Source organism: Mizuhopecten yessoensis, unplaced genomic scaffold (assembly GCF_002113885.1).
Source record: "Mizuhopecten yessoensis strain PY_sf001 unplaced genomic scaffold, ASM211388v2 scaffold7515, whole genome shotgun sequence".
NCBI lineage: Eukaryota > Metazoa > Mollusca > Bivalvia > Pectinida > Pectinidae > Mizuhopecten > Mizuhopecten yessoensis.
This window is the reverse complement of record NW_018407086.1, coordinates 23,238-47,125: the sequence shown is the minus strand read 5'-3', so window position 1 is coordinate 47,125 and position 23,888 is coordinate 23,238. Positions and strand designations below refer to the sequence as shown.

Here is a 23,888-nt window from a genome sequence, read left to right as displayed (position 1 = left end):
AAACAGAACAAGGTTGTGGATCCCATCAATAGAATGTTAACCTGTTTCCTTACTCTGGTGCCCTGTCCGAGTCTGATCAGCTTCGTTTTCTTAAACACTGAAATTTGTCTCATCGTTTGCTTGGATCATTAATGTACTAACAAATAGTGCTAAACATGCCCAGAAAGAAATGTACGCTTTTCGTGACACATATATCGGTGGCTAGTCCTGTGTTATAAATCATCCCGATTTTGGAAACATGTTTGCTTATTATTTTATGTGTAGTAAAAGTCTGAGACAAATGTAAATACATGGGTTTAAAAAACTATAAATTTCTCTCGTAGATGTTATACTAGGTCAGGATATGGGACAATGTTTGTCCCGCCCTCTAAACGAAAAATAATACCTTAATTTGTCAGATTATTGAAGCTTGGTTTACACCATGTATCTATCTTGCTTTTAATGAATGATACTTTCCTTCAATTAAAAAAGAACTAAATGACCATATAGTTCCCCAAGCGGGTACTGAGTGAAGAAGAAAGTCAGGAACTCCACTACCCCTTAGAAAGCAACTTCTTGCTGCCCTAACCCTTCTTACTCTTGGCCTTGAAGACTGACTTAGACTTAGACCCAGCAGAAAACTGTTTGCGACTCTGTGTAGGTTTATTCGCGGCAGGCCCAATGACCCCGAGAAGACATTGGACCACTGGACCTGTGTTTCTGAACGAATCACACCAGGAGGAGAAAACCCAAAAGCCCACTGTGTCGCTGCTGTATGGGCGAGACTATGCACCAAAGGGAACGTATTGGCAAAATCCAAACTTCGGAAGCCGGAAGAGGGTTCTATGGTTCGGAAAAACCTCAGGACTGGCCATATTGGGCTAGGGAAACCACCACTCCCTCCAGATGTACATCCGGGCACGTACGGTCCCTGCCCGTAGCAGACGGGATTTTTGATCGCTTAATTATAATAACATTAACATTTGAAATGATAATCAAACTTAACATTCTCAATCTGATCAATTTTTTTAAGTGTATGGTTAAATCATCTTTAAATGCATGTATTTAAACATGGTCCCTTTTAATTAGGGTATATCTGTAAAGAAGGATTTCGAAAATTCTTTTATGAAAACAATGTTATCTGTTTGTAATCTATCAGCAATGATTCAGTCAGTGCCTGCAGTTGAAAACACAAAAAACAATGCTGGTTGTAACAACATTTGTAATGACCGATTATGTGAGCTACATTGTACGTGCATAACGATTTCCTAAACATATAGCCTATATTAATGGAGAACAATGTAACTAGAAATAAATGAGTTCTCTTGTATTATGTGGATTTAGAAATTTTTATTTCGGGAAGGGTTAATAAACGGTCTAAAAAGAAGGCGTAAAAACAAAGGTAAATAGTCTACCACCAATAAAATACTATCACATAGTTTCAAACTCGAAAGATATACACCCTGTCAAAAATTGTGTTATGTATTATTCACATTTAATGATAACGACATTACCAGGTCATGGACTAAATGATAAGGAAGGAGATTAACCAAATGTTAACAAACAATAAGTTAAAAAATGCAAGTTTTCTTCTATGTTAATTGGCTCCTTTTTGTAACTGGTGTTTGCAATCACTTTCTGTAAATCCTTTTTGTTAAGGTATGGAAAATTCCTTACAAACAAAAAGAGTCAACTATTTTGACAAAGTTTCTAGAAACTTTAGTCCGATAAGGAGTCCAGTGATAGAAAGTGAAGGTAGTTGGTGCAAAGAAGGAGATCCGGAAACTCCACGATCATGTCTTTTGGGAGTAGATGGCGCTTGCGTGGTCATCGTATGAACTGTGGGCTGAACTTGGTAGAACCCATTGTTCTGGATGATGTGTCTGTAGTAGTGGGCTGAGGCCTTAGGCGTCCTAGGTCGCGCTGGGTCAGTGAAGTTGACGTAGTGGAGACCAAATCTCTCCGAGTATCCCCGAGACCACTCAAAATTATCCATCAGGGACCACGCAGTGTACCCACGTACGTCCACGTGGTCTAGGCGAATAGCTGCAGTGAACGGGTACCAGAATCAGACAACACAAATATATATCTTACATATACTCCCTTTAAATTTGATTTTTTTTATACTGCTGTCTCTAATGGCTTCCCTCTGATTTTGTTTCATAGTGATAAAAAGCCAAGTGTCAAAAAGCAGACATTTATGTTTTATAAAGATAGTTTATATTTTGCCTGCCTACAAATCGTTGATTTTCCAAGAACATAAAAGGAATCAAGGATAGTATTTTACATTTCATGTAGGTGATTCTTAAACAAAAATATAAACTTAGTTCTCTGTTGAATTTTTAATGTTCTGTTAAGGAAGAAGGCCTGTCTAAAAGGATTTAAGAAAATTTATATGGCCTGATAGTAAGTATAAGCGATGTACTATATATACTGCTAGATATATAAAATATGCATACATATAAAAGAATAATAATCTTAGTAATTTTCAGCTGTCCCTGAATTTATAACTTCATTACAAACTTTATATAACTCAATAATGATTTGCAAATATAGTTTGAAGCAGAACGCAAATATATACAAGCAAATAAAAGCAAAAAAGCAACCTCCACCGATTCAAGCCATTCTCGACTAACGGTTCTTGCATGTTCTGTCATTTTCTGATATTTTGGAGATTTTTATTTGCAATGATAATATATAACATGATACTTGAACAGGTTTATTTATCAATTAATTCCACAAAAATAAACTGACCTTTTAGAACTTCATTGATGTAGTGTTTGTAGTAGAAGATTCTATGATCGTCAGACAGGGATCCGTTTCTATCAGAAATGCCATTCTCTGTTATAAACACAGGAACGTCACCGTAGTGATCCTTGATCCAGTTCAGCATACGGCGAATTCCAAATGGAGTGACCTTAAGCCATGATGACCCAGACCTAAAGAAAATGGATGTAAAATAAAACATTATAACTAAGTATGATATGTTTATCTGTTTTTTGATAAGTGATATAACGCTCCAGTAATATAACATGTGTGATATGTTCCAAATCCTGTATGTAACACAGCTCTTAAAGCATGTAAAGCAGTCCTCAGAAAAACTGTCTATCGGTGTTACTAAGTTTGGTGGCGATCTTAATGTTTCATTTGTAGCATAGTAAACGTACAGGTGAAGCAGGTCGGTACATTATATTACCGTTAGACTGGGATTCGAACTCAGACGTCGAGAGGGAATCACAAAATTAAATTAAAAAGCGATAAACAAAGTCCTGTTCTGTTGAACCCTTATCTCCAATGATAAGAATTAATAGACAAAATGGCGATATGGTACAGAATCAACAATGTAAATTATTAAGTTTGATGCTCGTTATCAATTACATTACAAAACAGCATGGAAAAAGATTTACAACCCTCCCACAAGTTTTTACCAAGAAATCGCAAGGGGGACGGTATGGAATTTACCGCAAAAGAATTGACGTCATGGTATTCCTCCTAGGTAAATACTGAACCAATGATATATACACATCTTTGTGATGGTATTCTAACAATATTTACCCAAGCCATGACGGGTCTTTAGACAAACTGACGTCCATATCGGAGTAGTAATCCCGTTTATAGGTGTCGTCGAGGTGGTATTCCGCAAGGTTGGACGTGTAAAAGTTCAGGCCTACAAAATCTGTGGCTCCTGAAATAATGCAACCAGAAAAATTAATTCGAGTGTATAGAATTGTGAATGTGAAGGTAGTAGTTATAAGAGTTCCAACATATAAAAATCAGTCTTGTAAGAACAGATGAAAGCCCACAGAGGAACTTCATTTGAGGGGAAACCGGATTCCCAAGTGAAGACACGTGTTCATTTAAGTGATTCATTACCTTTCTTACTTCCGGTTTTATATGACTAGTATAATATACAACTGTTTACAAATATGATGACGTTTGGGAATGAATATATATTTGCTATGAAATTGTTGCAACATATATATCAAATCTGATAACAGAAACGATGTTTTTATTACAAATTTGACTATGACTTTGTCCCCGGTACAACTACCATGTACCCTTTAAATATTGTTTCTCCTCCGATGTAAACTCAGGCAGTCTACTGTGTGTCAGATTCTGAATGACACTTTTGTTCCCGATCTGCCATTTCATGACGTCAGGGTAGTCTCCGTTATTTAACACTGGATTGACGAACCATCCAAAGTGGAACTGGAGTGCACGCTCGGCAGCATCGCGGTCGGAGGGAACGCTCTCACTTTTAGGTACTTCCCAGTCACAGTTACATGTGATGCCAACCTTCCCTAGAAACAGATATTCACCTATAATCAATATTAAACAGTTAAACAAACCGGACCATCCTATGTTACAGTCCAGTCAGTCGGTTTGTCATGGCAGTCGAAGCCAGTACAACAAACACTAGCCACACTGTTAATGCATTACGGATAAACATAAAGGGACTGCACTTAACCAAAGCAGTAGTAGCAAGCACTGCGACATCTTTAAGAAGAGGTTTAAGTAGATGTGTAGGGCCGCGGTGNCCCCTTCACCACTGGGTTCGAGACATACAGTTGTACATTGGGCAGTCGCTAGGTACTGGGCGTTGGTCGTTTGTTTTTGCTTCCGGGAACTCGTGCTTTCCTCTACCACTAAAAACCTGGCACGTCCTTAAATAGCCATATCTGTTTATAGGATGTAAAACACAAACAAACAGTAAGTCTGTTGTGAAACCCTGAGTCTTTATGATTTTATGTGATAAATTTTAACAAGAGGCCCAGAGGGCCTTATCGCTCACCTCGATATGTTTAAAGCACTTGATATGAGGTTAAGATAAAGCACTCCATGTATGTACGTATGAAATTTCAGAAAGATCTATCCAGTATTTATAAAGATATAGCGAGAACAAACTTCAAATGTCAAAATCCAAAATGGCGGCCTCGTGGCCATCTTGTTTAAACGAATACACCCTAAGAGTAACAGGCACTACTACACAACTTGATGGAGACAAAATTAGGATAAAATCCAGTAATCCCTATGGTAGAAGAAGGATTTCAAAAGTTTTACCTCTATTTCTTCTATTGTGCCCTCTCCTCTAGATCTGTTCCTAGGGGGGCCTACACCCACCCTTTATACAAATTTGAGTCCCCTTGGCGTAAGGATGCTCCAGACCAAATTGGAATGAAATCCCTTAATCCCTATGGTAGAAGAAGAATTTACAAGTTTTACCTCTATTTCTCACATACAAAATAGAGTGTCCTTAGCCCAATGATGCTCTATACCAAATTCAGTTAAAATCCACTAAGCCGTTCAGGACTCGTAGCGTTTTAAAGGACGGATGGACGACGGGCAGACGACGGACCCTGCGTCATGGCATAAGCTCACTTGCCCTTCGGGCAGATGAGCTAAAAACAAGACATATGTCTTAATGTAGCCAACCAATCTGTTTGTAAACTGCTTTCATCGTTCATGGAAAACTCCAGAGATGGACATTCTCCTTAGCAGTTCCTCCCTGAAATATCATACCTAATAGTAATGCAAATGTGACTGAGTACATACCATGCTGGGTGTGTTTGAATTCATTCTCGTATACCCTGTAGGCCTTGCCGTGGGCTCTGATGAGATTGTGGGCGGCTATGTATACTTTGTCCCCTGGGCTTACAATCCCCGGGGCTTTGATGCCCTGCCCATATCCTTGAAGTGATACAACCCAAGGCTCGTTTAGGGTGATCCACGTCTTAACCTTTGAAACGAATCCAACAAAAACTGTTAGTTAAAAGTTAACTAATACCCTGGTTCTGCTTCATCATAAGCTGGACGGACTACTAGTCCGGACAATATCATTGACCATCTACAGGCAAACAGACAGTTGGATGAACTGATACACATGATTACAGGTATTAAACAAGACCATTTCGTTGTTTGAAATTGCTTTACTACGTGATCATAAAATGGTTAGTTCAACATTGAAACGATTCAAATAAGTTAAAATTGAACAGTTATAACTGGCCTTTAGAAGGTACAATATCTTGTTTTACCCTGTCCCCGAATTTCTGGAAGGCAAGTCTGGCGTAGTCGGCAAAGACATCAGCTATTGAGGCGTTGAGCCAGCCGCCGCCTCTGTCCTGTAGAGCCTGAGGTAGGTCCCAGTGGTACAATGTGACCATGGGTGTGATCCCAGCGTCCAACAGGGCGTCTATCAACTGGTTGTAATAATTTACCCCTGCCTGGTTTACATAGCGTGTCGTGCCGTCCGGTAATATCCGGGGCCATGACAGGGAGAACCGATAGTGTGTCACCTGAGAGTTCAATATTCAAGATTTTCAAAAAGTGTTCTACAATATCAGCACATTTGTTTAAACACTGTTCAATTCGATAGAGAACTCTTTGATAAGCTATTATTCCCATACACGTGCTTGAAATACCCCACTGTAAAAATCACCTCGGGCTTTTCAGAATACAATTCACAAGAACATATTTTCCTCCGTCTTAATTTTACCCTTTATACCAATAGTAATGAATGTATAATGAATACAAATATCAGTACCAAGCTTTAAAGGGAGAACTTCACGCTTTTATGAATTAAACTTGTTCAGTTGGTATAACTTTCCCGATAAACTGTAGTTCATTATCAATGGTGCGAAAACTACAAATATTCGTTTACAGAAAACCCCTCAGAAATGAGGATATCGAATTTGGATTTGTTTTATTTAATGCTGACATTGACAATACTTTTCTCTTCTAGCGTACCTTCATATCCCTGAGAAGCTGGACGTCGTCCATGTATTTGTGATAACTGTCACACGCCACATCGCCCGTGTCAGTATTGTCCACGTGACCTTGATGAGAGAACGTGTCCCAGATACTCGGTCCTTTACCTGTGATGCGAGAAAAATTACTGTTAAGAAATAAAATGCAATAATGATTATAGAAATGTTGATACAATCAAACGTCTCCATGATCATTTTTAGTTTCAAAAAGAATACATTAATTTCCGTTTCATGACCAGTCCTTTCTAAGAGAAGAACACTATATTAATCAGAATGTGATTATACTTCGAAACAGCGAGAAAGTTTGATTCATTAAACGAATATTACTAGTGTTTTATAAAGGGAAAATTCTGGACTTTGCTCTAAGTTCGACACATCGAGAATTTCGAATCATCGAAGTTAGATTTATAGAAGGTTGACTTATAAAGAAATGGATTAAAACGGTCAACTTTCTGATGATTTTTTTTCTGGCGAACAAATTTCAAATTTTTACAAAAACATATAATGTTTTCTTAAACTTTCATTTAAAATGTGCAGAAGTTTTGACCTTCGACTCCTTAACATGACTATAGCACTCCCAAAAGTCACCATACACAAAGAGGGAATAGCACTCCCAAAAGTCCACCATACACAAAGAGGGAATCAGAAGTTGTGACCTTCGACACCTTAAATGACTATAGCACTCCCAAAAGTTACCATACACAAAGAGGGAATCAGAAGTTGTGACCTTCGACACCTTAACATGACTATAGCACTCCTAAAAGTCACCATACACAAAGAGGGAATCAGAAGTTGCATTCTACTACGAGCTTGATATGATATTTGACCTTTTGCCATGGAATTTAGGAGTAAGGACTTGGAAATTTTACATGACACATCGTCTAGTCCCGATATTTAAATTATCATGAAAATGTGTGGCGATAAAACATACACTGTATGGCCGAACAATACTAAACTGTTGATATCTCGCTACGATCATGAAGTGTCAAGACATTTGTATCTCAGAAGTTTCATAATAAATCTTTGGACATTTAGTAGTCATGACATGGCCGTCGTAAGGGGATGTACTATTATTTAGCAAATTAATTGATCACAATCAAATATCTGTTAAGGACGTATGTTGCCTTAATATGAAATATGTCTTCTTCACCAAAGAGTTCCACTATAAGAGGTTTGCTCTTTGGTGCATGTAGTTTGCTGAAATTTGACGCTATGCAGTGAATGGCATATGTCACGTTAATTTTCAGAACTAGAAAAGTATTCCTTCAAATGTTTACCATCCTCGTTCCAGCCACCCTCCACCTGATAGGAGGCTGTTGCGGCGCTCCACGCAAAGCCCTCTGGGAAGGATCCATACAGAAAGTCGTCCTGGAACGGCAGTGGTTCCAGACCCTTGTAAAACCCGTTTGCTGTAACTATGTTTCTGATAAAATTTGCTGATAATTTCGCTGTTCTTGTACGCTGAGGATCTCTGAAGTCAACATTGTAGAGTCCGAATTTCTCTGTGTAGCCGGCACCCCATTCAAATTGATCCATCAAAGATGATACGGAATATCCCTGCACACTACATCCATCTAGGTTGATGGCTAAAAATTGAAATAATGTCAATTGATGGTAGATGTCATGGTTAGAACCAGATTGGTTCGAGAACTATGTGAACATAGGATCATGTTCCCGTTAACATTACTGCTTCGCTCAAATGGTAACATAAGTTTAGTGATAGAAAATGCATTCATTCAGACATTCTTTGTTTGTAATGTAATTCAAGAATTGAAATGTATTTTCGATACAATTGTCATGGCAAATATTCCGATTGCTTACAGACATTTTTCTCCAAATTTTAATACATAAATATGTTGTTTATAGGAAAATACAACTAATTCGGTGTTGAATAATCGCCAAGCAAGTGATCACAATTATCCTCTTGTTAAACTGACCTTTGAGAACCTCATTGATGTGATCTCTATGGTACTGGACACGGTGATGATCCTGTACCGACCCGTTCCTGTCCGACACTCCGTTGTCCGTTATATACACAGGTACAGCCGGGTACTTAACTTTAACCCAGTTCAACAGCTTTCTCATGCCAAACGGTGTCACACGTAACCATGACGAACCACTCCTGTACTCAAATAAAACGATACGTTTTTTAATGGTCATTTAAATCAAACATTTTTTTAAGCCGAAAAAAGTCTTAGTTTCCGATTGTCTAGCATTCATCAGCATAATTAAAAAGATGCCTGTTTCTTTTTTAGAATTAAAGCATGAGAAGGGCGTCATTTATACAACGTCAACAATTACAAAAAACAATCATTGTCGTGAATCAAAATGAAACACATTGTAGGTATTTTCGCTGCGCTTTGATATCGTACTCTCGAAATCTTTTCGATGAACATTACTGTTAGATTAAACAATTAAAGTCTATTTCATTGTCCTATTTGCCATTAGGTTATATGAAAGGATTTCATTTAATAACTAGAAGTTTATTTTTGTGAACAAAAACGTATTTCTCCCCTTATTAGCCAATATGCAAATTTGGAAGAATAAAAAGGTCAAGATTAAGGTGTGTAAATTCTAAACCATTAAAATTATTCTGGTTCGTGTAAAATTGTCTTAACAATTTTGGTTAAGTTTCAGCAGCTGTGGTACTATAGACACATTTACATGTATATAACAATAAGAATTATCACACATTTGATTACAATCTGGTTAATAAATTTATGCGGATAAAGTCAAATATTATAACTGTATCTACGATCGATTATGCACAGATGGGTGATGTTCAGTACTCAACTCTCCGTCTGCCCGAGTGCAAAAATAAAGCGAGTTTGGTCAACGTTGGAGAAATAATATGGAAATTATGCTGCAGACAAAATACGGTATAACAAAATTAACAAAGGGCCATATCTCTTTATAAAGTGAGGCACGAGACCCGATTTCAGTACTCGACTCATCGCCTTCCCAAGATACATAAATATAGCAAATTTGGTCAACGTAGGAAAAATAAAATGGAACTAATGCTGCAGACAAACTTCGGTATAAGAAATTAACAAAGGGTCGTATCATTTTATATAGTGGGGCACAAGACCCGATTTTAGAATGCGACACCCCTACTTCCAAAGAAACATAACTATAGCAAGTTTGGTCAACGTAGGTGAAATAACATTAAACTTATGCTCCAGACAAACTTCGGTTTTAAAAACAAACAAAGGGCCATAACTCTGTATATAGTTGGGTACGATACCTAATCATAGTGCACTTGCACACCTTGTGTGGGAGATGCAGCTATACTTCAATTTGATCAAGATATCTGTAATGGTTAGGAAGTTATGCCGTGGACAAACTTCGATATAGAAATAAACAAAGGACCATTACTCTGTATATAATAGGGCACGAGACCTAATTCTAATGCACTGCATACCTTCTGTTGGTGATGTATGTATACTTCAAGTTTGATAAAGATATCTTTAACGGTTTAAATTTTACGGGCCGGACAAGAATGCACTGAAAAGGTTGCACTTATTTGACCTTTGACCTTTAGGTGAAGGTCACAGTGACACAATTCCAGTGCACTGCACACCTGCTTTTGGTGATGCAGGCATACCCCAAGTTTCATCAAGATATCGTTAACGGTTTAAAAGTTATGTCCCGGAAAAGTTGTGACTAGAAGAACCAGAAGAAGAAGAATCAGAAGAACCAGAACAACAAGAAGAACCAGTACTAATACAATATCGAAGGGAGACATAACTATGTAATTGGCAAAAAGCAACCCACCGTTCGTTTAAAACAAAACAAATCTTGGTCTCCATTTGTTTATATATCATATTTGCGAAGTTAATATTCAATGGAAGCAATGAATGTGTTAGGAAATGTTGTTATAGGACCATAACAATATTGGCTAAAATATTCATTTTTTTTTTATATTTACACTTTGATAGGGTAGTTATTCTTTATTTAGTTATTTCGAGTAGCTTTTGAACAGCAAATCAAGTGTTGACAACAGTGGAATTGATGACGTCACAATAGAGATTGATGACGTTACAATAGCAAATGCTGTTATAGTCTCATAACAACATTTGTTTCTTCGCAATGCATTACAATGGAAGGATGTAGAGCAAATGTAAATATACTTATTTTCAAAATTCATTTTTGGAAATATATATGAAAACCACGAATTTAAATTCCTATACGAGAAGTTTCAAGATATAACGACCGACTTAAAACTGGGCCACATGAAGGGTAACAACCGCAATTTAAAGTCGGTCGTTATATCATATTGTTTACTGTATATTTAATGTTTACCAGACCATCAGTCCACCGGGATCTATTATCAACTGTGCATTGTTAATCGCTACCTTCCGCATAATACTATTGATCTGTGATAAAGTTGCTTCCCTTATATTGTTAGCCGCTACCTTCCACACAATACTATTGATCTGTGGTAAAGTTGCCTCCCTTATATTGTTAAACTAATATTTCCTAACAACGCAAAGTATAATAATGTATGCCCATTCCTGTAGACTAAATGCGCTTTAATTTATCATCATAGTCCTTTTTCCATTACTGTTATATACAAAATTGGGCCTATGGCTATATGTTCTCCAAACAATTAAACTCGTGATTTGTGTCACCGTTGCCTTTATTATAAAGTATTATCAATTCAGGAATTCTTGGGTTTACCCTTTAAATGTGTCATCCATTAATTTACAAGTGTAATTATCGTACATGTTTCTCAAAAGTGGAACTCTTCTTTGCATGATCATTTGCTTTGAAAAAATCAGAAAACATTTTCAACCGAAGCCTAGATCGTTTTGTGACATGGAAACAGGTAACTTACTCGGGCCAGCTTTGATTTATTTCTGCTGTGACGTCCTGGTCATCAAAGTAACTTGGCGGTGATGATGCTTGCTGAGTACTGCTGATTAGTCGTGATGTATAGAAGCTGATCCCCAGATGGTCAGCTGAACCTGTCGGTAGCGTAGTGATAACTACATTGTTTTTGTTGATGATATACTAATCATGTGCTAAGGTATTGACATTATAAAGATATATTAAGTCAAGTTATTCTTTTTTTTTTTTTTTTATAAAAAAGCGGACAAAAATATTAAACATTTTTGGGATAACATTTTTCTCAATCCCATTGCATTAATAGTTTTAATATATTATGTTTTCAAGGTACCGTAATATAGAGGAACAAACTTACATTAAGTGATGTCAATTCATGACTTTTGAAATGAAATTTAAAACAACAATTGAAGACACACAAATAACATTGAAAAAAGCTAGTAGAGAGCTAGACTAGAAAGCATATACTAATTGCATTCAGTTGGCCCATTCAGGTATTTTTATCGTTCCAAACGTTTCTCGCAACGACATAATGACCTTTAATCAGGAGTCGTTCTTCTGAGGTGAACTCTGGTAGCCGACTCTTTGTAAGGTTCTGGAGTCCACTTTTCATGTCGATCTGTGCCTTCATTACAGGAGGGTATTTTCCGGACAGGAAGATTGGGTCGGCAAACCATCCTAGTGTGAAATCAAGGTACCGCTCCGCGGCAAACACGTCAGACGGATTATAGGTTTGTTTTGGTTCCGCCCATTTCACGTTCAATACGATACCGACATTTCCTGTTTCATAAGATAACAGCAAAATATATAATTCATTATAAATGTAAGAAAATAATTAACATATAAATGTATTACAGTCGTGTGAACACAAAACGCACAAACAAATAACGTATGCATATCGTGCATAAATCGTGCACACAATCGTGCGGATAAACAATCGCCCGCCCTGTTTTGCGCTTCTGCCGGCACAAATGTGCGAATTGGTACAAGAGCTTGATTAATATTGAAGAAACAAGATAATCCGGCAGATTCGTATGATGTAAAGTATATTGTATATATGTAATGAGTAGTATAAGTTGGATCATGTCCAGTTTTACAATGCATGCTACACAATATTACAGACACTGTTAAACTGTCAAGAATGGGTCCTGACTAGGTAAAAGAACGATTGAATAAAATTATGATGACCGGAGGTTTGCCTGGACTATGCCTGACACATTGAGTTGACCGGTGATACCATGTACCGTATAACCATTATGTAAACACAACTGGGACGTATATGCTTGTTAAAAGCGTTTGTGTCTGTCTATAGCTTCTTTGTGTGAGGTACCTGGCATTGCACGCCTCGGACTGCCGCGGGTGACGAGCAACCTGTACAGACAACATATGTCTCCCCAATTGGCCAATATTCTTTTACTTTTGCAAAATTTAAATACGCTTACATCGTCAAATAACTGTGTATTTATAATTGTCATAAATATTATTAGTTTATTGGAGAAATTGCCTAATGATGAATTTATAAAATGCATATATGGATAAAAACAATTAAAAAGTTATAACGTGGAAGGTCAAAGTACCCTAAGAATTTCAAAATTTAAAACTGAAAAAAATGTACTTATTTGACCTTTAACAATATGATTAATCAAGATATTCTTAATTTTAAAAGTTTCGGTCACGACTAAATGTTACTGAAATATTTGCATTTACTTGACCTTGAGTCATGGTCACAGTGACCTTTCGACAGTGCACTGCACATCGTCAGTGAGTGATGCAAGTATACTGCGAGTTTTATTTAAAGATATCTTAAACGATTTGAATTGTACAGTCCGAACAAGATGTTACTGAAAAGTTAGCACTTAAGTGACCTTTGACCCTGAGTTCAATGTCAAAGTTACCTATTGACAGAGTTCACATCACCTGTGTGTGATGCAGGTATAGTGAAATTTTATCAAAAGATATTAAACTGTTTAAAAGTAACGACTGGGACAAGAAACTATTAGAAGAAACAGAAGAAGAAGAACCAGTACTAAAACAGTAGGTTTCCCGAAGAGGAGACATAACAAAAAGTGTATATTTAATTATTCACCTACAAAGAAAAACAAGAAATCTAGCTAAAATATTGTAACATACATGGAAACTAAATATATAAAGGCTTAAAAACGAAATTACATTAATTATTAAGCCATTTATTTTTCACATCAATCACGATTGTTATCGCACACCGTTCGTCCATCGAGCGCACACATATGCGGAAGCTTTAATCGACCAGTTATCTATCTTTCGCAGATCGTACGCACATCAAACATCAGGTAACGTTGTGCGATACCACAACTGTACTAATAAGTAAGTAAAACATATGTTTATTAAATAGATTCAACACGATATTGAGTATAGCTAAACTTCATGATTACCAACTTACATATATCTTAGAGTTATCATATAATACACTTAATGCAATCATGTCATATTTTGGCATCATTTTCCGAGTGATAACATCCATTTTGTCACATATATTCAGACAACACACATACAATCATGACAGTGTGACTTAAGATTGAAGACAACAAATATAATCATATCAGTGTGACTTAAGGTTGAAGACAACACATATACAATCATGACAGTGTGACTTAAGATTGAGGACAACAAATATACAATCAGGACAGTGTGACTTATCATCACCTGTGTGTGATGCAGGTATATGAAGGTTGAAGACAAGATTGAAGACAACACATATACAATCATGACAGTGTGACTTAAGATTGAGGTCAACAAATATACAATCAGGACAGTGTGACTTAAGATTGAAGACAACACATATAGTCATGAGAGTGTGACTTCAGATTGAAGACAACACATATACAATCTTGACAATGTGTGACTTTAGATTGAAGACAGCACATATACAGTCTTGACAGTGTGACTTCAGATTGAAGACAATAGACATACACTCATGACAGTGTGACATAAAATTGAAGACAATACATATACAATCATGACAGTGTGACTTAACATTGAAGACAATAGACATACAATCATGACAGTGTGAATTAAGATTGAGGACAACACATATACAATCATCACTGTGTGACTTAACATTGAAGACAATAGACATAAAATCATGACAGTGTGACTTAAGATCAAAAACAATAGACATACAATCATGACAGTGAGACTTATGGTTGAAGACAATACATATACAATCATGAGAGTGTGACTTCAGATTGAAGACAATAGACATACAATCAGGACAGTGTGACTTAAGATTGAAGACAACACATATACAATCAGGACAGTGTGACTTAAGATTGAAGACAACACATATACAATCTTGACAATGTGACTTAAGATTGAAGACAACACATATACAATCTTGACAGTGTGACTTCAGATTGAAGACAACACATATACAATCTTGACATTGTGTGACTTTAGATTGAAGACAGCACATATACAGTCTTGACAGTGTGACTTCAGATTGAAGACAATAGACATACAATCATGACAGTGTGACATAAGATTGAAGACAATAGACATACAATCATGACAGTGTGACTTCAGATTGAAGACAACACATATACAATCTTGACATTGTGTGACTTTAGATTGAAGACAGCACATATACAGTCTTGACAGTGTGACTTCAGATTGAAGACAATAGACATACAATCATGACAGTGTGACATAAGATTGAAGACAATAGACATACAATCATGACAGTGTGACTTCAGATTGAAGACAACACATATACAATCTTGACATTGTGTGACTTTCGATTGAAGACAGCACATATACAGTCTTGACAGTGTGACTTCAGATTGAAGACAATAGACATACAATCATGACAGTGTGACATAAGATTAAAGACAACACACATACAATCATGACAGTGTGACTTAAGGTTGAAGACAATAGACATACAATCATGACAGTGTGACTTAAGATTGAAGACAACACATATACAATCTTGACAAGGTGACTTAAGATTGAAGACAACACATATACAATCTTGACAGTGTGACTTCAGATTGAAGACAACACATATACAATCTTGACATTGTGTGACTTTAGATTGAAGACAGCACATATACAGTCTTGACAGTGTGACTTCAGATTGAAGACAATAGACATACAATCATGACAGTGTGACATAAGATTGAAGACAATAGACATACAATCATGACAGTGTGACTTCAGATTGAAGACAACACATATACAATCTTGACATTGTGTGACTTTCGATTGAAGACAGCACATATACAGTCTTGACAGTGTGACTTCAGATTGAAGACAATAGACATACAATCATGACAGTGTGACATAAGATTGAAGACAATAGACATACAATCATGACAGTGTGACTTCAGATTGAAGACAACACATATACAATCTTGACATTGTGTGACTTTCGATTGAAGACAGCACATATACAGTCTTGACAGTGTGACTTCAGATTGAAGACAATAGACATACAATCATGACAGTGTGACATAAGATTAAAGACAATACACATACAATCATGACAGTGTGACTTAAGGTTGAAGACAATAGATATACAATCATGACAGTGTGACTTAACATTGAAGACAATAGACATACAATCATGACAGTGTGAATTAAGATTGAGGACAACACATATACAATCATCACTGTGTGACTTAACATTGAAGACAATAGACATAAAATCATGACAGTGTGACTTAAGATTGAGACAACACATATAATCATGACAGTGTAACTTAAGATTGAAGACAACACATATACAATCATGACAGTGTGACTTAAGATTGAGGACAACACATATACAATCAGGACAGTGTGACTTAAGATTGAAGACAACACATATACAATCAGGACAGTGTGACTTAAGATTGAAGACAACACATATACAATCATGACAGTGTGACTTAAGATTGAGGACAACACATATACAATCAGGACAGTGTGACTTAAGATTGAAGACAACACATATACAATCATGACAGTGTGACTTAAGATTGAAGACAACACATATACAATCATGACAGTGTGACTTAAGATTGAGGACAACACATATACAATCAGGACAGTGTGACTTAAGATTGAAGACAACACATATACAATCATGACAGTGTGACTTAAGATTGAAGACAACACATATACAATCTTGACAAGGTGACTTAAGATTGAAGACAACACATATACAATCTTGACAGTGTGACTTCAGATTGAAGACAACACATATACAATCTTGACATTGTGTGACTTTAGATTGAAGACAGCACATATACAGTCTTGACAGTGTGACTTCAGATTGAAGACAATAGACATACAATCATGACAGTGTGACATAAGATTGAAGACAATAGACATACAATCATGACAGTGTGACGTCAGATTGAAGACAACACATATACAATCTTGACATTGTGTGACTTTCGATTGAAGACAGCACATATACAGTCTTGACAGTGTGACTTCAGATTGAAGACAATAGACATACAATCATGACAGTGTGACATAAGATTGAAGACAATAGACATACAATCATGACAGTGTGACGTCAGATTGAAGACAACACATATACAATCTTGACATTGTGTGACTTTCGATTGAAGACAGCACATATACAGTCTTGACAGTGTGACTTCAGATTGAAGACAATAGACATACAATCATGACAGTGTGACATAAGATTAAAGACAATACACATACAATCATGACAGTGTGACTTAAGGTTGAAGACAATAGACATACAATCATGACAGTGTGACATAAGATTGAAGACAATAGACATACAATCATGACAGTGTGACGTCAGATTGAAGACAACACATATACAATCTTGACATTGTGTGACTTTCGATTGAAGACAGCACATATACAGTCTTGACAGTGTGACTTCAGATTGAAGACAATAGACATACAATCATGACAGTGTGACATAAGATTAAAGACAATACACATACAATCATGACAGTGTGACTTAAGGTTGAAGACAATAGACATACAATCATGACAGTGTGACTTAAGATTGAAGACAACACATATACAATCTTGACAGTGTGACTTCAGATTGAAGACAACACATATACAATCTTGACATTGTGTGACTTTAGATTGAAGACAGCACATATACAGTCTTGACAGTGTGACTTCAGATTGAAGACAATAGACATACAATCATGACAGTGTGACATAAGATTGAAGACAATAGACATACAATCATGACAGTGTGACTTCAGATTGAAGACAACACATATACAATCTTGACATTGTGTGACTTTCGATTGAAGACAGCACATATACAGTCTTGACAGTGTGACTTCAGATTGAAGACAATAGACATACAATCATGACAGTGTGACATAAGATTGAAGACAATAGACATACAATCATGACAGTGTGACTTCAGATTGAAGACAACACATATACAATCTTGACATTGTGTGACTTTCGATTGAAGACAGCACATATACAGTCTTGACAGTGTGACTTCAGATTGAAGACAATAGACATACAATCATGACAGTGTGACATAAGATTAAAGACAACACACATACAATCATGACAGTGTGACTTAAGGTTGAAGACAATAGACATACAATCATGACAGTGTGACTTAAGATTGAAGACAACACATATACAATCTTGACATTGTGTGACTTTAGATTGAAGACAGCACATATACAGTCTTGACAGTGTGACTTCAGATTGAAGACAATAGACATACAATCATGACAGTGTGACATAAGATTGAAGACAATAGACATACAATCATGACAGTGTGACTTCAGATTGAAGACAACACATATACAATCTTGACATTGTGTGACTTTAGATTGAAGACAGCACATATACAGTCTTGACAGTGTGACTTCAGATTGAAGACAATAGACATACAATCATGACAGTGTGACATAAGATTGAAGACAATAGACATACAATCATGACAGTGTGACTTCAGATTGAAGACAACACATATACAATCTTGACATTGTGTGACTTTCGATTGAAGACAGCACATATACAGTCTTGACAGTGTGACTTCAGATTGAAGACAATAGACATACAATCATGACAGTGTGACATAAGATTAAAGACAATACACATACAATCATGACAGTGTGACTTAAGGTTGAAGACAATACATATACAATCATGAGAGTGTGACTTCAGATTGAAGACAATAGACATACAATCAGGACAGTGTGACTTAAGATTGAAGACAACACATATACAATCATGACAGTGTGACTTAAGATTGAGGACAACACATATACAATCAGGACAGTGTGACTTAAGATTGAAGACAACACATATACAATCTTGACAAGGTGACTTAAGATTGAAGACAACACATATAGTCATGACAGTGTGACTTCAGATTGAAGACAACACATATACAATCTTGACATTGTGTGACTTTAGATTGAAGACAGCACATATACAGTCTTGACAGTGTGACTTCAGATTAAAGACAATAGACATACAATCATGACAGTGTGACATAAGATTGAAGACAATAGACATACAATCATGACAGTGTGACTTAAGAATGAAGACAACACACATACAATCATGACAGTGTGACTTAACATTGAAGACAATAGACATACAATCATGACAGTGTGAATTAAGATTGAGGACAACACATATACAATCATCACTGTGTGACTTAACATTGAAGACAATAGACATAAAATCATGACAGTGTGACTTAAGATAAAAAACAACAGACATACAATCATGACAGTGAGACTTAAGATCAAAAACAATAGACATACAATCATGACAGTGAGACTTATGGTTGAAGACAATACATATACAATCATGAGAGTGTGACTTCAGATTAAAGATAATAGACATAAAATCTTGACAGTGTGACTTAAGATTGAAGACAACACAATACAATCATGACAGTGTGTCTATGATTGAAGACAATAGACATAAAATCTTGACAGTGTGACTTAAGATTGAAGACAGCACACATACAATCATGACAGTGTGACTTAAGATTGAAGACAACACACATACAATCATGACAGTGTATCTATGATTGAAGACAATAGACATACAATCATGAGAGTGAGACTTAAGATTAAAGACAATAGACATACAATCATGACAGTGTGAGTTATGGTTGAAGACAATACATATACAATCATGACAGTGTGACTTAAGGTTGAAGACAACACATATACAATCTTGACAAGGTGACTTAAGATTGAAGACAGCACACATACAATCATGACAGTGTATATATGATTGAAGACAATAGACATAAAATCATGACAGTGTGACTTAACATTGAAGACAATAGACATAAAATCTTGACAGTGTGACTTAAGATTGAGACAACACATATAATCATGACACTGTGACTTAAGATTGAAGACAGCACACATACAATCATGACAGTGTATATATGATTGAAGACAATAGACATAAAATCTTGACAGTGTGACTTAAGATTGAGACAACACATATAATCATGACAGTGTAACTTAAGATTGAGGACAACACATATAATCATGACACTGTGACTTATGGTTGAAGACAATACATAGACAATCATGAGAGTGTGACTTAAGATTGAGGACAATACATATACAATCTTGATAGTGTGACTTAAGATTGAGGACAACACATATAATCATGACAGTGTAACTTAAGATTGAGGACAACACATATAATCATGACAGTGTAACTTAAGATTGAGGACAACACATATAATCATGACAGTGTAACTTAAGATTGAGGACAACACATATACAATCTTGACATTGTGAGACTTTAGATTGAAGACAGCACATATACAGTCTTGACAGTGTGACTTCAGATTGAAGACAACACATATAGTCATGACAGTGTGACTTCAGATTGAAGACAACACATATACAATCTTGACAAGGTGACTTAAGATTGAAGACAACACACATACAATCATAACAGTGTTTCTAAGATTGAAGACAATAGAATACAATCATTACAGTATTACTAAGATCGAAGAAAAAAGACTAAAAATCATGACAGTGTGACTTAAGAATGAAGACAACACATATACAAGCATGACAGTGTGACTTAAGAATGAAGACAACACACATACAATCATGACAGTGTGACTTAAGAATGAAGACAACACACACACAATCATGACATCGTGTGACTTAAGAATGAAGACAACACACACACAATCATGACATCGTGTGACTTAAGAATGAAGACAACACACATACAACCATGACGGTGTTTCTAAGATTGAAGACAATAGACATACAATAATTACAGTATTATTAATTTCGAAGTCAAAAGACTAAAAATCATGACAGTGTGACTTAAGATTGAGGATAACACACATACAATCATGACAGTGTGACTTAAGAATGAAGACAACACACATACAACCGTGACAGTGTTTCTAAGATTGAAGACAATAGACATACAATCATGACAGTATTACTAAAATTGAAGACAATAGACATACAATCATGACAGTGTGACTTAAGATTGAAGACAACACACATACAATCATGAGAATGTGACTTAAGAATAAAGACAACACACATACAATCATAACAGTGTGACTTAAGATTGAAGACAACACACATACAATCATGACAGTGTTTCTAAGATTGAATACAATAGACATACAATCATGACAGTATGACGTAAGGTTGAAGACAACACATATAAAATCATGACAGTGTGACTTAAGATTGAGGACAACACATATACAATCCTGAGAGTGTGACTTAAGGTTGAAGGTTGAAGACAACACACATACAATCATGACAGTGTCACTTAAGATTGAGGACAATACATATACAATCATGACAGTGTGACTTAAGAATGAAGACAACACATATATAATCAGGACTGTGTGACTTAAGATTGAAGACAACACATATATAATCAGGACTGTGTGACTTTAAATTGAAGACAACACACATACAATCATGACAGTGTGACTTAAGATTGAAGACAACACATACAATCATGACAGTGTTTCTAAGATTGAAGACAATAGAAATACAATCATGACAGTGTTTCTAAGAANATAGAAATACAATCATGACAGTGTGACTTAAGATTGAAGACAACACATGTACAATCATGACAGTGTGACTTAAGATTGAAGTTAACACACATACAATCATGACAGTATGACAATTGAAGACAATTGATATGGTGATTAAATTTCGAACCTAAAAACGCATATGAGATTCACTTAACTATAGCTCGACAAAAGCTCGATGAACAGGAAAACTGTTTTTGTATGCCTCTAATGTCTCCTTTATCTCACAGTTTAGTGCCTAGTTTATCGTAAATTCATTCATTGTCCGATAGGCCATTCTTATTATGGGTTTGAACTTAGACATGTCTTATACTTGGTGTTTGTTTGAACGATTTTGACATCGCAAGTGTTTATTCAGGTTTTCAGTATGGCCAAAATTAAGTACAAAGATATAGGACGTTATGTTTTGTACTGTTCATTTAAAAATCGCAAAAATGAGCGTGATTTTCCTATTTGATAACTCGAAATATGGACTGTTAAACGTAAGTTAACACTGACCGTTCTGAGAGGGCCGGAACTCCTTATCATACACTTTATAGGCGCGGGCATGCGCCATTATGAGGTTGTGGACGACCTTGTAAACCTTTGTACCGATCCCTGACACTCGGGGTGGTGACGTGGCGTTACCATATCCTGACACAGCAAACGTGTGCGGGTCGTCTATCGTGTACCACAGCTTCACCTGTATTCAATGCGTATAGGATTTCACAAAACTACATCAAATTAGTTCATTTCGCCCTTTTTTCTATAAAATGGAATCAGAGTTCTTTATCAGGAAACTAATCAGTATGCAAAAATAGCGTCAGACTATCGCATAAATTGATGATATACCATAAATGAGCTGTATTGTTATCAAATTTAAATTGCTGTTGTAGCTATATTTTCACGACACCAATCACTCAATATACCTTGTCTCCGTATTCCTGAAAGCAGATCCTGGCATAATCTACAAAGTAGCCGACTGTGGATTTATTTAGCCACCCACCGTTGTCCTGAAGAGGTTGTGGGAAGTCGAGGTGGAAGAGTGTAACGACAGGTTTGATCCCCGCCACCAGGAGGGCGTCTATCAGGTCATGGTAGTACGCCACACCCAACGGGTTTATCTCACCCTTTGTACCATTGGGGAGGATCCGGGACCAAGAAAGCGTGAATTTGTAGTGCGACATCTGAATTGACAATTTGTATTTTAAGGTAATAGGATTGTGTCGCTATTTCTCAGTGGAATTTATTCAAATTTTATAGTTATATTGCTCTGAAGTGAAAACAATTTTCTGCCACAAAAAAAATATAGGTTGTCAGAATTTAAGGATTTTAAATGGAAATTTATGTAAAAAGGAGTGAATTTTGAAAAAAATATTGAAACATACAATTTTTGCAAAATAATGTCATTAAAAATGATACTAATATAGATAAGTATTGCATTAATGTGTATCAATTTCATATATGCTGAAATTGTGTAAAATTAATTATCTATAAACGATTAAAAATTGACATTTTATAATAAACCCATATAACACATAGTAATTGCATGCAAGAGTTATCGTTCTTGAAAAACTTCACAGTAGTGAAATAGGTAGCCGGTTTCCTGAAGTACAGAAAAATGGACACATGTGACTCATTGATTAAAAAACAACTGAATTAATGCCTGGATTGCTTTGCAATACTTTAATATTGAAAGAACACACTATTCTGTCAATAATAAGCATACAATATTCATCACTTCAATATTAAACATTAGATTATGCGGAAACTGTGATACTGTCTCCCTACATTGGATTTTCAACTAGGGATGTACTTCCTATTTCCGTTTAGCAATACACTCCTATGACCTTAAGACTTCATATTTAAAAAAAAAAAAAAAATGTTCTTGAGAGAAAATTGAATAAAAACGTTGATAGTTCAATACAGCCAAATCATGTAGAAACAAAACACAAAACCACATTTTAAATGTCCTTTTTAATTTTTGTTGATGAATTCATCGGATATAAAAAATTCTGACGCGTATATCGCGGAAGAATAATGTATAGACACGGTGCGCAGGCTCAGCTGCGAGTCTACGGCAGCCATCTTTTTACTAGCTCGAAGTGAAGAGCTGCTAAGTTTCGAGGTTCCACATCTTTTGGAATGTGAAGCTGCAGTAATCGAATGTCGAATTAGACAGGAAATCAGAGGTGTCTTTAAAGGACGAAACAATTCGATATGGCAGTTGGCTGTTCGACTGCATTTCATATGTGATCCACATG

General features: G+C 36.0%; 1 protein-coding gene across 1 annotated transcript in view; it reads right to left on the bottom strand.

Moving 5' to 3' along the window:
• LOC110453818 (lactase-phlorizin hydrolase-like) overlaps positions 1-23,888 on the bottom strand; it is a gene marked incomplete at its 3' end in the record, with an annotated part of 105,186 nt that overhangs the window by 62,375 nt on the left and 18,923 nt on the right. Inside the window, exons 12-24 of the mRNA XM_021502987.1 lie at positions 22,554-22,811; positions 22,144-22,327; positions 12,126-12,368; positions 11,581-11,710; positions 8,681-8,865; positions 8,021-8,329; positions 6,724-6,851; positions 6,012-6,272; positions 5,533-5,716; positions 4,038-4,280; positions 3,535-3,664; positions 2,734-2,918; positions 1,674-2,025 (exon numbers count right to left, since the gene is read on the bottom strand). Coding sequence (XP_021358662.1) covers positions 1,674-2,025; positions 2,734-2,918; positions 3,535-3,664; positions 4,038-4,280; positions 5,533-5,716; positions 6,012-6,272; positions 6,724-6,851; positions 8,021-8,329; positions 8,681-8,865; positions 11,581-11,710; positions 12,126-12,368; positions 22,144-22,327; positions 22,554-22,811 — 2,792 coding nt within the window. The remainder of the gene's footprint in view (positions 1-1,673; positions 2,026-2,733; positions 2,919-3,534; positions 3,665-4,037; positions 4,281-5,532; positions 5,717-6,011; positions 6,273-6,723; positions 6,852-8,020; positions 8,330-8,680; positions 8,866-11,580; positions 11,711-12,125; positions 12,369-22,143; positions 22,328-22,553; positions 22,812-23,888) is intronic.